General features: G+C 40.0%; 1 protein-coding gene across 2 annotated transcripts in view; it reads right to left on the bottom strand.

The window, feature by feature from the left end:
• The window catches only part of tet2 (tet methylcytosine dioxygenase 2), a 36,077-nt gene that overhangs the window by 4,786 nt on the left and 18,395 nt on the right, over positions 1-12,896 (bottom strand). For both annotated transcript variants that reach the window (XM_044347050.1, XM_044347049.1), the window contains 8 exons: positions 2,449-5,502; positions 2,276-2,366; positions 2,074-2,167; positions 1,757-1,965; positions 1,334-1,484; positions 1,153-1,242; positions 691-828; positions 123-477 (listed from right to left, as the gene is read on the bottom strand). In XM_044347050.1, coding sequence (XP_044202985.1) covers positions 123-477; positions 691-828; positions 1,153-1,242; positions 1,334-1,484; positions 1,757-1,965; positions 2,074-2,167; positions 2,276-2,366; positions 2,449-5,458 — 4,138 coding nt within the window. In that variant the 5' untranslated portion in view covers positions 5,459-5,502. The remainder of the gene's footprint in view (positions 1-122; positions 478-690; positions 829-1,152; positions 1,243-1,333; positions 1,485-1,756; positions 1,966-2,073; positions 2,168-2,275; positions 2,367-2,448; positions 5,503-12,896) is intronic.

Raw genomic sequence — 12,896 nt, 5'->3', positions numbered from 1 at the left:
ACTGAAATTTTGTAAATGCATTGCTCTTGGATTTTTCAGTGTTAATATAGTATGCTGGCAGTATGTCCCTACAAAGCAATCAAATGTTTGCCTGTATAAAGAGTCGGAAAATGTTAGCCTACCTGCCATAGGAGTGCTCTGAGCGATATTCTCATAAGTGCCAGCTTTTGACTTGGCCTGGAGGGCCTTCTCTGCCTTATCATTAGAGTTGTCCAGCATGGCATTCTTGTTGGCAGCTGCCTTCTTAGCATCCAGCTTCTTTTGGCGGCAAGACTTGGCAGGCTCTGCAAGCATGCGCACCTGGCGGCGGAAGGCACTGAGGACTTGGATGGCGCCTGACTTGATTTTCTCCTGCTGACCCTCCTCACTACCAAATTCATCAGTGTTGGAAGCCTTATAAAGAGGCAGGACATGGAGCTGCTCATCCTCTGGTATCTTTCCAATCTCTCGGTTATCCTCCCTTGTTAAAGTACACACCTGGAAAAACATTGGACAAACAGTTTGTTTATTTTTGTTGGGAGTATTGTACACAGACATTATAGAGTAAAGTCTGCTTTTATTATTCACATACAGTATCTACTTTAAAGCCATGATTTGGACATGAAAACATAGTTTGATGTGCAGTTGGAGGCTCTGTATCTATTCCATCCTCCAAAATATAAAGATATATGCTTCTCAGGTTCTGCTTACCACAGTGCTACCGCCCTGCATGTTGTGGAGGTCCCTGTGAGCGTGGGCGCAGAAATCCAGACAAGCAGTGACCCCAGAGAAGGGACGGCCCTCCTTAAGCCCAAGACGACAATCCGGTGCCCTTTGTTCATGTTCCACCTGTATCCAGGAATAACAAGAGGTAAATTTTAATAATATAGTAAGAGTTTCACTAGGCCACTAAACAGTATAGAGGGTATAGGGAAATTCTTACAAAACTACTTTATCATATAGATCATTTCAGAACAGATACTTTCAGAATTCCTGCATGCAAGTTGCATCACTCATGCTTGATTTAGATTTTAGACATACTTTCTCATTCAAGGGAATAGGAAGGTGTGTCCGAACCTTTGACTAGTACTGTATTTTGATTATAAAAAATTATTATATTATGACGTGGATGAAATCAGACAAGCAGTCTATATTATGTCCATATATCCTCACCTGGTTTGCATAAGCCTCAGGAGCCAAAGTTTTATACAAAGGACCCAATATGGTTGCCAGATTTTGGAAGTTGTTCTCCAGTTTCTCTTCCTGAAAAACAATATTTGGCCGTAAGTTACTGTAATTACCATATTATATTAACATAACCACGGTGATACTTTTTTCTAACCACATGAAATACCTCTTTCACATCATCTCCTAGTAGCTTGAATTTTCTTGGGATTTTGCTTCGGGCAAACTTGCAGCCATTGTAGTACATGCTCCAGGAGCAACCAAAAGAGAAAGATGCTCCACAGGCGTCAGGATCTAACCCCTGGCAAGCACAGGTCCTCCTGAAAGAGGAGGACAATAATTTAAATAAGCCATTGTTACCCAGTTTAATTCAGTGTTAGTCAAAATTGATGAGGATTGATTTGAGAATTGGTACCATTTGATTTGATACAAACAAACAAACAAGTTATCATTAGAAAAATAACTCTGAGAACAAAAAGGAATTTGTATAATAAAAACAGTTATAGTGATCATCCTAACTCATCTATGTTTGGATATAAAAGTTACTGTAGCCCACTTGGCTAGATTTTGGTTTTGTTGTGCTGTCACTTACTCCTCATTGAGAGCGCAGCGTCTCTGGGTGAGGGCTCCGTGCTTTGTTAGAGTTTCACTTAGCTCGAGGTAGAGGCGGTCAGCCACACTAGGCAGGATGCCCTCCCAGACCAGGATTACCACAATGATGCAGGCTGTGTCACATTTGTGACCAGCACGTTCCCGCACCAACACCAGTATCTTTTCTTCTACACTGGATCGGCGGATCACCTGCAACATGACAGGTATAGGAATTTGTGCACATGCAGATATTTGAAGCAAATAGAAGGGCGGATGATTTGCCCACTTCTTAAGTTAAAATACAAAAATGGTTCTTACCCATTTGGCTATGGGACACCCCTGTGTACTTTTTCCTTCCTTGCCGGTGTATAATATTTTCTCAATCCGGATGGCACGACCAGTTAAACCAGACCTTCAAAGCAAAATGGAAGCATTAAAGTACACAAGAAAAACAGTACCATTTTATGTAATACAGTCTATGTTTACTGTCATTTTTCAAGATGTCAAATTTGTGGTTAACCTTTTCTCCATCACCTCCCGTATACCAGGAACACTAGGCGCTGACCCCAAGTGAGTGTAGTATGGGCCTTCATCCTTCTCACTGATTTGTTCTAAATATAATAAAGGAACATACATTAATATTTACATACCAACTGATCAGTCATGGTTCAGAACTAACATTAGAAGACTCACCAACACAGTGGCAGGATGCAATGTCATATTGTGTTTTCATGGGAGTATCTAGGAGATTCTTTATAGGGGTATCCAATAGCTTCATAGGAGATTCCATAAAGCTCTGTAGTAGGTGTTCCTTCTTAGGGGTGGAATCAGGTGGCTTTTTTAGAGCTACAGTGGCTGGGGTCGCCTCTGATGATTCCACTCCACTCAGGTCAGTGTTGGTTGACAAGATTGTGACAGGACCGGAAGATTCCACCTTGACTTTGTTTAATGAATTGATGACAAGGGATTTCTTCTCAAATACAGGTGAAAGCTGGTACTGCCTCAGGGTTTGTTCCATAGAGGCCAAGATGCTGCCCTGCCTCTTACCTTTCTCACACAAGGACTGTTGATTCTCCTGCTTGACTTGCATTCCACCTATGCTTGGCTCTCGCATCTGTAACTGCTGCTCCTGCTGCTGTGAACAAGGCAGCTCAAATCTGGGTCCATTTTCCATTTTTACAGCTCTCAGGCTATGTTTGGGATCACTAGTGCTCTGAGGGGGATGAGGAGGGCCCTGACGCTCTTGCCTTTGTAACAGGTGCATACGCAGGGCTGCATGCTTCTGAAAGTCTCCATGGGGACCAACAGGTCCCAGAGGTAGTCGAGGTCCCCTTTGGAACTGAGTGCATGATGTCTTTAGCTGCTGTTCAGCTTTAGGATACATCTGTGTTGATACCTGTTGGTTTAACGCACCTTGTGGTAAGTGAGGTTGTGACTGTGTAGAGGTCTGGGGGAAGTCCACGTGGTTGGGCTGGTGGCAGTGGTTGTTAGGCCGCTGTGGTTGAAATTGCTTGAGGTTACTGCTGCCTGAGTTTGGAGAATAATGCCTTTGCTGTTGTTGTAGTTGTTGCATCTCTGTTGTGTTACTGTAGCTGAATGTTGTATGGTCGCTGTGCTGGATGTGTTGGTTGCTGGATTGAGCAGAGTTGTTTCTAAGTGGCTGGTTTGGTTGAAGCTGCAGCTGACCTGGCTGAGGCTGACTGTGAGGTCTGTAATTGGGAGACTTCAGTTGCTGCACTTCAAATTGTGGTGGGTGGGACAGTGGACGTTGAAGATTACAGTGCTGTTGTTGCTGTGTTGCTAAAAACCCGGGTGACAATATATCTTGCAGGTCAGGGTCTTCACATAAGTGCTCTGACTGCATGGGGGTTTGGTAGCGGCTGTCTGCCTGCTGATTTTGGGGGAAGTTACGTTGCTCAGATATTTTCAGGGGTAGAGACTGCTGCATTTGAGGTGCTTTAGAATTTGATTGCTGCCACTCAGGGGCAGTGTTGTGCTGGGCTGATGCACAGTGTGTTTGGGCTGGGAGACAGTCTTGCTGTTGCTGCTGGAAGCTGTTAGACCCCTGGCTGCTATCTGTGAAAACTCCCTGTGTCTGGAACCTTTGCGCTGAGTTTGGCTCCAGCATCTGTCCATGAACCTGGGGGTTAGTTGTCTGCTGCTCTGACTGAGGCTTAGCGGGGAAGCCCCTCCACATGTCCTGTTCTTGTGCCTTGGATGATGTAGGGCCACTTACTGGTTGCTGCTGGGAATGTGAAGAGTTCAGCTCTATCCAGCCTCTCTGGTGGGGAGTTGAACAAGATAAGTTGGCTCTCTGCTGAGACGAGTTATCCATCCCATTTTCTAACCCAGCATGACGTGGCTGCTGGAGATTGGGCCCCATAGCACCTGTATTGTCAGCTCCACGTGGGTTTCCGGCATTTTGTTGAAAATTCTGGGGTTGAATCCCATACTGGAGGCCTGTATCAGTGCCATGTTGCTGATGCTGACCTGACCCAGGTTCATCACTTTGCCCCATCTTCTGTATCCCAGAGTTGGGAAAGGGCCCATATCCACCTACATTGGGTGCCTGTAGAGGAGCATTACGCTCCAGAAAAGAGTTATGGTTAAACTCCTGGTTGGCTTTCTCATATATACCTTGAGGATTTGTGTCATCTGGATAACACTCTGGGCCATTTTGATGTTGTGAGCCATTTCCAGTATTTGTAGGTGGAATCATGCCCGGCAGCTGACCTAGAGACAGCTCTTGACTAGAGTAAGATGGTGGCCGCTGCTGCTGCTGCTGCTGCTGCTGCTGTGGCTGTGGCTGTTGTTGTTGTTGTTGTTGTTGTTGTTGTTGTTGCTGCTGGTGGTCTGCTCCATAATTGTTGGAGTATCCATTCATAACATAGTTGATAGAATTATAATTGTTGCCTCCTTCAGCATTGCCAGATGCACCAGGCTGTTGTTGCTGTGAGTTGGGCATCTGAACTGTACTGGGCAATCCTGAGGTTACAGAGGGAGGTTGAGCACCTTCACCTGGCATTTTATTTGCCAGTGAACCATTGACAGCATCTAGGTGTTGCCCAGATGTTTGTGGGGCAATTGACACTTGCTCAGGATAATACTGAGACAAGGTTTTCTCTAAAAGATCACCTTGAGTGCTTTCTATTGTTGAGGAGGGTGATACAGCACCATTTGGAATTGAAATTTGCTTATTCCTTGGTAAACAGAAAATATCTCCATTAGGAAAATTACAGTTCCTCTTGTCTAACTTAATGTCTGTCTGCGGGGCATTGCATTCAAATTCTGTTGCCTTTGTCAACTCAGAAAAGTTGTCCACCAAACTTGAGCTCATGTCGTCATTTCTTTTCATCTCCGAATCTACTTTAAGTTTCTTGGGCTGATGGACCAGTAAGGACTGCTCAGTGAGTGCGTGCTTCAAATCTCCATTCATCAACTCTCCATTCATCATGAAGGATCCCTGATCGAACAGCCCTTGCCCAGGAGCTGGGCTGTTGCAGTTCTCCCTATGCCTCTTCATTGAGTTGGCACCTGTGTTGGGCTTGTAATGGTTCCAGTTTGTATCCCCAGTGATTTGCAGAGAATCTCCCTCTGAAGACTGGCCTCCATTCTGGAGTTTGTTAGAGATGTTGCGAGATGTGCCAAATTGTGCTAATATCAGACTTTCTTCCGTCTCATGTCTGGCTTGTTCTGTTTCCATCTGGCCTGCTCAGAGTCCATCCACAGGGCTGCCCTCTGTCCGTCCTACAACGCAGAAAGATAGAAAGAAATATTAAGTTACCAGTACAGCTTTCTCTCAGCAGAGTTACATTTTCAAACACAATAAACAGCACATTCTAATACAAACTGCTGTGCTGACATGATTGTTTAACTTGACCTGTTGAAGTAAGGCTCTGTTCACAATTGTACCCCTACACATTTTAGATGCATTAGGGGCAGGCCATGCATGTGACAACAAATATGAAGAACCATCCAGTCAACTTTGTAGTGTACATATAGCATGACAAACCTCCAAGACACAGTTGGATACAGTTCATTTTTTCTATGTCAAACAAACAAGACATGGTTTTGATTTGTGTCTAACACATCAATGAACAAAACTAATTTTTTAAATCAAGTTTGGCTTACTTTTTGTTTCTGTGTAAAATTCTTCATTACAAAGCTGTTAGATAGCAAGGAATTACAGGAATTATATTATCTTATTTTCAAATATTATATTGGACCCAGCATGCCCCACAGGGTTTTATTTTAATCTGATTTGTCTGGAGGCTGCTGGAATGTTAGGCTATGGTGAATTGAAAACTTTACTGATCTGAATTAATGTTAATATTAAGGTTTATGAATACCAGTATTCAATTAAATTGGTGGTTTCTCTGTGAAAGGTAAGCTAATTATTTTAGGGGGCTCCAATATTTTAGTCTTCAACACCAACTTTACTGATTTCACTGCTGTCAAACTCAGTAACTAGAGACGTAGGTTTGAATATGACCTGAGTGAGGGGAAGGTCAGTAGAGTAATGTGTTTACACTTGGCACTGAATGTGTATCAGCTGGCAACATGATCCTGTCATAGAATTAGATTCACCTTGACCTCATCCCTCAATCACCTAAAGACTTAATAGCAAGTAGAAAGTGAGCAAGGAGATGAAAATACAGAGTAGAGGTTTTCACAGGACTATGTTGCTTGACAGTACACTGTGAGTCACCATTTTAAATTTAAGACACAGCTTGACAAAAGGTGTCCTGAAGGTAAAAAGTGTTTTCAGTGCTCACTATAATGAGTGCATGCAATATGTGTTTCCTTTTGAAGACCTTTATCTCTAACTGGAAGCTGTGACTTCCTGCTCTGTACTGTATGTGGATAATAAATGTACAAATACCACAACAGGCCAAATGCCCACTGTCACCCATAAAACCTTTATGCAGGTTGAAAAATATGGGAGAATATTAGGGATGTGCTATGACTGCACATCAGCCAATTGGTCTTCAATTTGCTTCCATAATAGTGTCTTTCCTTGACAAACATAGCACATGTATATCCAAACATTAGTAGACAGTGGTAATTGTTTAAATAGAAACACTAGGACAATGCTTTGAATTAAGAATGGAAAAAGAAAAAAAAGGCTAGAGGAATGCTAAATTTTCAATGCACATAAACCATCCAGGGCAGCTGTCTTGACATCTGTCTTTGCATAGGTTTCATCTCTGTAATGCAATACCACATGTAGGGAGAAAACGCATAACTGTAGTCAACATGCAAACCAGCAGCGTCGTGCTTCCTCAAAGACATATGCATCAGGATTCTGACCTTATTCCAGTTAAATGCCTCAAACAAGAGTGTAACATAGAGGTGTTTAGTACATAATGAATCTTTAGCACAGAATCTTCAAACTGTATTGACTACACTGAATCATCATTGTCACTAACAGTAGAATCAGTAGATTTTAAAAGTAGAGCTCCCCTCACTAATCAGTCCCTCCAGGAAATTGTGACTTCGCAATTTTGTTTTACACAAATTCAAGAAATCTCTGCAATATTTGCAAGAGCTTGCAATTTTGCTAAATTACCACCACTTCTCTGCATGAAATGGCCAAATCAACAGACTGCTTGTGATTTGGAACAATTGTCGTATTTCATGTCATGGTAACTTACGTCATTGCGTATTCAGCAAGGATTCAGGCATGCATTCAGGTGGAAGATGGACAAATCTCACCTGCCAACAAAAATTACTGCCATAGACCGTGCAAAACAATTCCCAGATGTTTTGCATGACAGTGGAGGGAAAGTGTTTTGTACTCCTTGTAACATTGTGGTAGACCACAAGCGGAAATCTCCACTGAACAGTTACTTTTCTACCGCATAGCTTAGGAAACTGTCTGCAGTGAATAAACAACATAGGCAAATCACTGTGATCGAAGGGGCTGCATCAAGGCCTGTGGCTGACTATATTTTTATGTTAAGGAATGGCATTATTGACTTAACAGAGGTTTATAAATGGAACTCAAGTGCAGTATTTTCTTTTTCATATAACTTTGAGCCCATGGTTCTCATGTTGAGAAAATAAGTAAAAAAAAAAAAATAGCAGTGAAATATAGGAGTTTCTGTGATATGCATTGTGCTTTCTGTTAAAGGAAGTGATTACATAGGACTCTTCAGTAATAGTAAAAATTGCATTATTTTCTTTTGCTTGCAATTTTTCCCAGTTACCGCAATTCTACTGCAAAAACACTGCATAAAACATTGCAAATTGTATTATAATTTTTGTGAAAGGCCTGGAAGGACTCACTAATGACTGAAAGTATTGTCATCGCAGCTGTGATATGTTATCTTCTTAGTTCTTCTAAGTTAAAAACTTTATTAAAAGTCTGCAAAAATGTGATAAGTGTCACAAGTAGGTGGCTGCTGAGCTACTAACCTTATAAAAATGCTTGTATACACCTTGTTTTGTACTGAACTGAACATAAGAGCTTGAACTATCAACAGACAGAGTCAGCGATCGGTGTGGCAGCAGTATGAAAGGTAATGCATTTGCTTACTGTCGTACATAATCAAGTGAATCTGAACTGTGATATCATTGCTTAGCTTAGAAAAACAGTAAACAAACTGCATAGTCAGTGACTACAAATGTTAAAACTGAACAAAACTATTCGAATCAGCAAAGAGATTCGTATTTTACACCTAGTGTGATAAAAAATTGTGTATTTTTCATTATTTAGAATATCAAAAGACAGAATATGTTAAAGACAACATAAGTCTAGTTGATTGAAGGCATTAAGATGCAAGGTTAATGCCCCAGATGGTAGATGGGAGGAGGAACTAGCTGCTTGTCAGCTGTTCAGCATCACTCTTCCTCACCCTCAACACATTGTAATGTCAAATATGCAAATACAATTTAGTTCCCAAGTTTTAAACCTTTGTTAAACTCTAGCATTATGAGATTTGTGTCATGAAGTTATGGTGAGTACAGAATAGAAGCTCTTCCCCCCAAGTTTCCCACAATGTTTATTGTCTTTTCAACCCCCAGATTGAGTTTAAGCAAATGTTATTTGTTGGTGGAGTTTGTTCCAAGGGTCAAAACCACAAAACAAGAGATTGGTAGAAAAGTATAGGCGAATATTTCAATATATATGATATGTCACCACTATTTTGGACTGTGCATCAAAAGGTAGGTGAATAAAGCTTAAACAAAGTTCCACTTTCGAGAACTTGCCAAAGCTGTGAGAAGAGGTAGCTTCTTATTTTTATAACTAGGGAGCTGTAGGTCTAATAACAGCTCCCACTAATAAAAGTGATGTATGGAAATAAGATCTCCACAGTGGATACAACAGAGCTTATGGTTTCATTTTTGCATCCTTGCACTCTCCTGCCAAAAGCAAATAGATTCCAGTGATTCCAGCAGAACATTGATTTCTGTCTGCCTCCCTCAATTATTAATGCATGTCACATCCGCAGCATCTGCAAAACAATTGCAGTGCTCAAGCACAAAGAGCCGCAGTCTAATCCATCATAATTATGGGCAACTCTCCTGCAGATGCTAAAGGAATGGGCAGCTGATGAGCACCAAGAAGGGCCTAGATTCAATATTAAGTGTTTTTGTAAAATACTCAGTGTTGGGCATTAAAGCTGGCTAACAGAAGAAAAGAAACTTATTGTACTGATTATGTAGTCCTGTTGGCAGCAGATGAAGGGGGTCCCGGTGTTCTTATGCAATATATGTAAAAAAAACTGTTTTCACATGAATTTGACTTCAGTTTATCCTCAATCAGTGTTAAATTTGTATCAAAGAAAGTACAGTTACCTTTGCATCTTGCATTATTTGTTTATTGCTTAATCGTATTCACTGTAGCTGGTTTTGACTCTCTTCTCTGACTTAAAATAAGAAATGCACATTGACACAGATTTTCCATGTCCATTTAGCCTGTGGTAATCAATATCAAATGCAATATACATGTAGGTAGCCATATTTTCAAACGAGCTATGCTTGTCCTTAAACAGGATTTTCTTACATATGTTGAAGGCAAGAGAAGATGCATTTTCCTGAATTTAATTGGGGTGCTAAGGTTTTGTCTGCCTACGTACAAGCATCCTACACCATCACCAAAAGTCTCTACACTGAATATTTAGATGAGTTTGGAATGCTTGAGTTTGTTTGAAAAGTATACAACCCTTTTTGATTGTAATATGAAATCTGTGTTTGTTTTCGGGATTTCAGATGTTGACAACCTTAAATTTTCAATTTATTCTACAATGATAACAATTGGCCATAGATAAACACAACTTTGCAATCAGGATAAATAATATTAATTGATGGCGACAGTTGTCAATGTGTTTAATGCCTCTAAAGTTACTTAATAGTAATGATACATTTAAAAATAAGTTCAACAGACATCTGATGAAAAATGGAAAGAAAGCTTTAAATAGTTGTTTGTGAATGGTGCCCAGTAGACAGCAGGGTAAGAGAAATTATTCATGAATTTAGGTTCCAGTAAGTTAAAAAGGAATAGTTTGTTTATGGATCTTGAGCAGATATATAGGCTAACTAATAATAACTAACTTTTCTTGATACATGTTCTTTGAGCTCTAAGTCTGCTTAACACTCTGTCTGTACTTAAAAGAAGTACATCGTGTATTTGGACCTCTGAGTAAAGCCTCAGGTCACAACTGATGATTGCTTTGGTCAAGTTCAGAAAAATATGCTGTACAACCTTTGAAAACATAATTGGATCCAGCTTTAAGTTCCCACAAAAACCCTCCTGTAAATGTAAACCTACTATAGGCTCACTATAGGCACTGACTGCTGTTTAGGGGTAAAGGAAAGAAATAAATGCTAAATATTTGAGGTACTATGGCATGTTTCATTTGGCATAATTGTGTTCCATCTTTGTGCCTGATTATCACATCTGGAACTAGTTACAGCTGCTTATGATTTTGGCAGAAGAGCTGTCGTCTTCAAACGATACGTTTTATCCCAAACCTGATAACCCTTTTTGCAAAAATATTTGTATATGCACAGTATCCATTTCAACCGCAATATAAAAAATCCTCTATTAATCACATACATTGCTTCACTCAAGAATGTGTGTCCATAAAATGGGATGTTAAGTAATACTTTGCATTTCATTGAAATATCTAAACTATGAACTGTAAATATGCAAAATATAGGTTAAAATATGTGTGTATGCAACATACGCAGCTACATATATAAAAAAGTAAGTTATCTCTGGGCAGATTGGAGACTGGAATAGTTTCTTTGAAGGACTTCCAATTAAAAACTTTTTTCAACTGCTTTTCAGAAACTTGCCTGTTTCATTAAGTAACTATCACCTCAGGACATCAAGTTGCTTTGTTGCGGTGACAGTTTCTCAAAACTGGTTCCTTTATTCTCTCAACCATAACATCCAAACTGGTCATGTGGATCAAGAATGAAGCAAAAAAATTTAAAAATTGTCACTTTCTGCTGCAATTATGGCCCAGTCGACCGTCTAGACCAAGACGATATACACAGGAAACTATCAGGCCAAGCTCTGCCCAGGCAAGCAAGGTTGTAGACATAATGATCTCCTTCTCTGTGTCAATCACTCCTCCAGGACATTAGCAGCCCTCCAGACCCCCTAAAGTTAGAGTGCTAAATCTCCCACTAACGAGCCAAGCTGTTACAAGGGTGTCTGGAAGCTCCTCTCGTTGTCACAACAGAGCAGCCAGCTGCCTGTTAGCAGGTGGGAGAAGAGATGCAGTACACCGAAAACAAAGACAACTTTTAGGTCAATGGCTACGAAAAAGAGACTGAAAGGTTTCCTTATGTACAGTTTGTGTTGGGTGATGAGTGGGCATCCAAAGTATTACAACTTTTTTTCAGAATGACAACCCTGATTAAAAATTTAGTTGTGGCATTATCCAATGGGATTTGAAAGTGCTTCATAAAAAAGAAGAGTAGTGCATTTTCTCAACCTCTAGAAAATCTTATAACTCAAAACAAAACTCTGAAACACATCACTAGAGCTAGTATGGACTGTACATTAGCGTTTTACAGGTAATGGTAATGAGAATCACAGAGATTATTCATTTTCTAGTTTTGAGTTACCATGTATGGTATTGCTTTCAGTATGTATATTATTAAGAGTCATGTTTAATCTAAAGATTACGACTAAATGCCCCTCTGTATAATAGCATTTAATGATGATGTGATTTTGTAATGAATTAAATCTATGGTCACAGATAACTCTAGTCTAACAACTCAAACAGTATAAAATAGACAACTTAAAGCTGTGAACTCATTGTATTCTGATGATGCTGGAACCTGAAGATGAAGGGTCTCGCGTGCAGCTCAGGCAACAAGTCGCAGAACTAATCTTCCTTTTGCTGCTGTCAGACACAGACGGATGTAAAGTGCCGCAGCGGGACACCAGCAGCAGCATTGTAATCAGAAGTGACACTGAGCCTCTTTATGATTATGTCAAAGTTATTAAAATTGAAATGTGTTATTTTGACAAATGAGTATGAGAAAACCACATGGGAGTCTTGAAATGTGCTCCGCTCCTTTTGATGAATGGCAAATGGTCTTCGCATTCAGAAGGCATGTTCATTTATACAACATGACGTGTGGACGTCCTTATCTGTAGCTGATCTGCTATTTTTATAATGTGCTGTTTGGATTAGCTTTGGTTTCTGTGAAGCTTGTTTGCAAGAGATGGAGAGGATGAAATGAGGTGATAATGATCAGTCATTTAATGAACTTTGTGCAGAGAGTAGTGCAAAAAGTTGCAGCATGATTTAACAGTCTTGATCTGTATGGATCCTTCAAAGTGACCAAGAAAAATGACTAACAATGAAAATGATTAACAATGTCTATATGTCAATAATTTGCTTAGTGGTATTTTACATCTGAATTTCCCCCCTGCATTTGTAATTTCTGTATGTACATTAACTAAAAACACTGCATTGTGTACTATATCATTAAAATATATTGAATTTATCTCTAAAAGTACACAACTAACAAATTAGAAAATGAAAACCTCACTTTTTGCAGTACATTCTCCACTACTTAAGCTAACCTAATTTTAACTCAGTTTGATTTGAGAAAAAGACATGAACTAATGCTCCCAACCTTTTTGAACTCCTTTACATAAATAGTATTTGACC

The sequence above is a fragment of the Thunnus albacares genome, chromosome 3, assembly GCF_914725855.1.
Source record: "Thunnus albacares chromosome 3, fThuAlb1.1, whole genome shotgun sequence".
NCBI classification, from domain to species: domain Eukaryota; kingdom Metazoa; phylum Chordata; class Actinopteri; order Scombriformes; family Scombridae; genus Thunnus; species Thunnus albacares.
The sequence above is the reverse complement of the archived record's forward strand: the minus strand, read 5'-3'. Positions and strand labels throughout refer to the sequence as shown.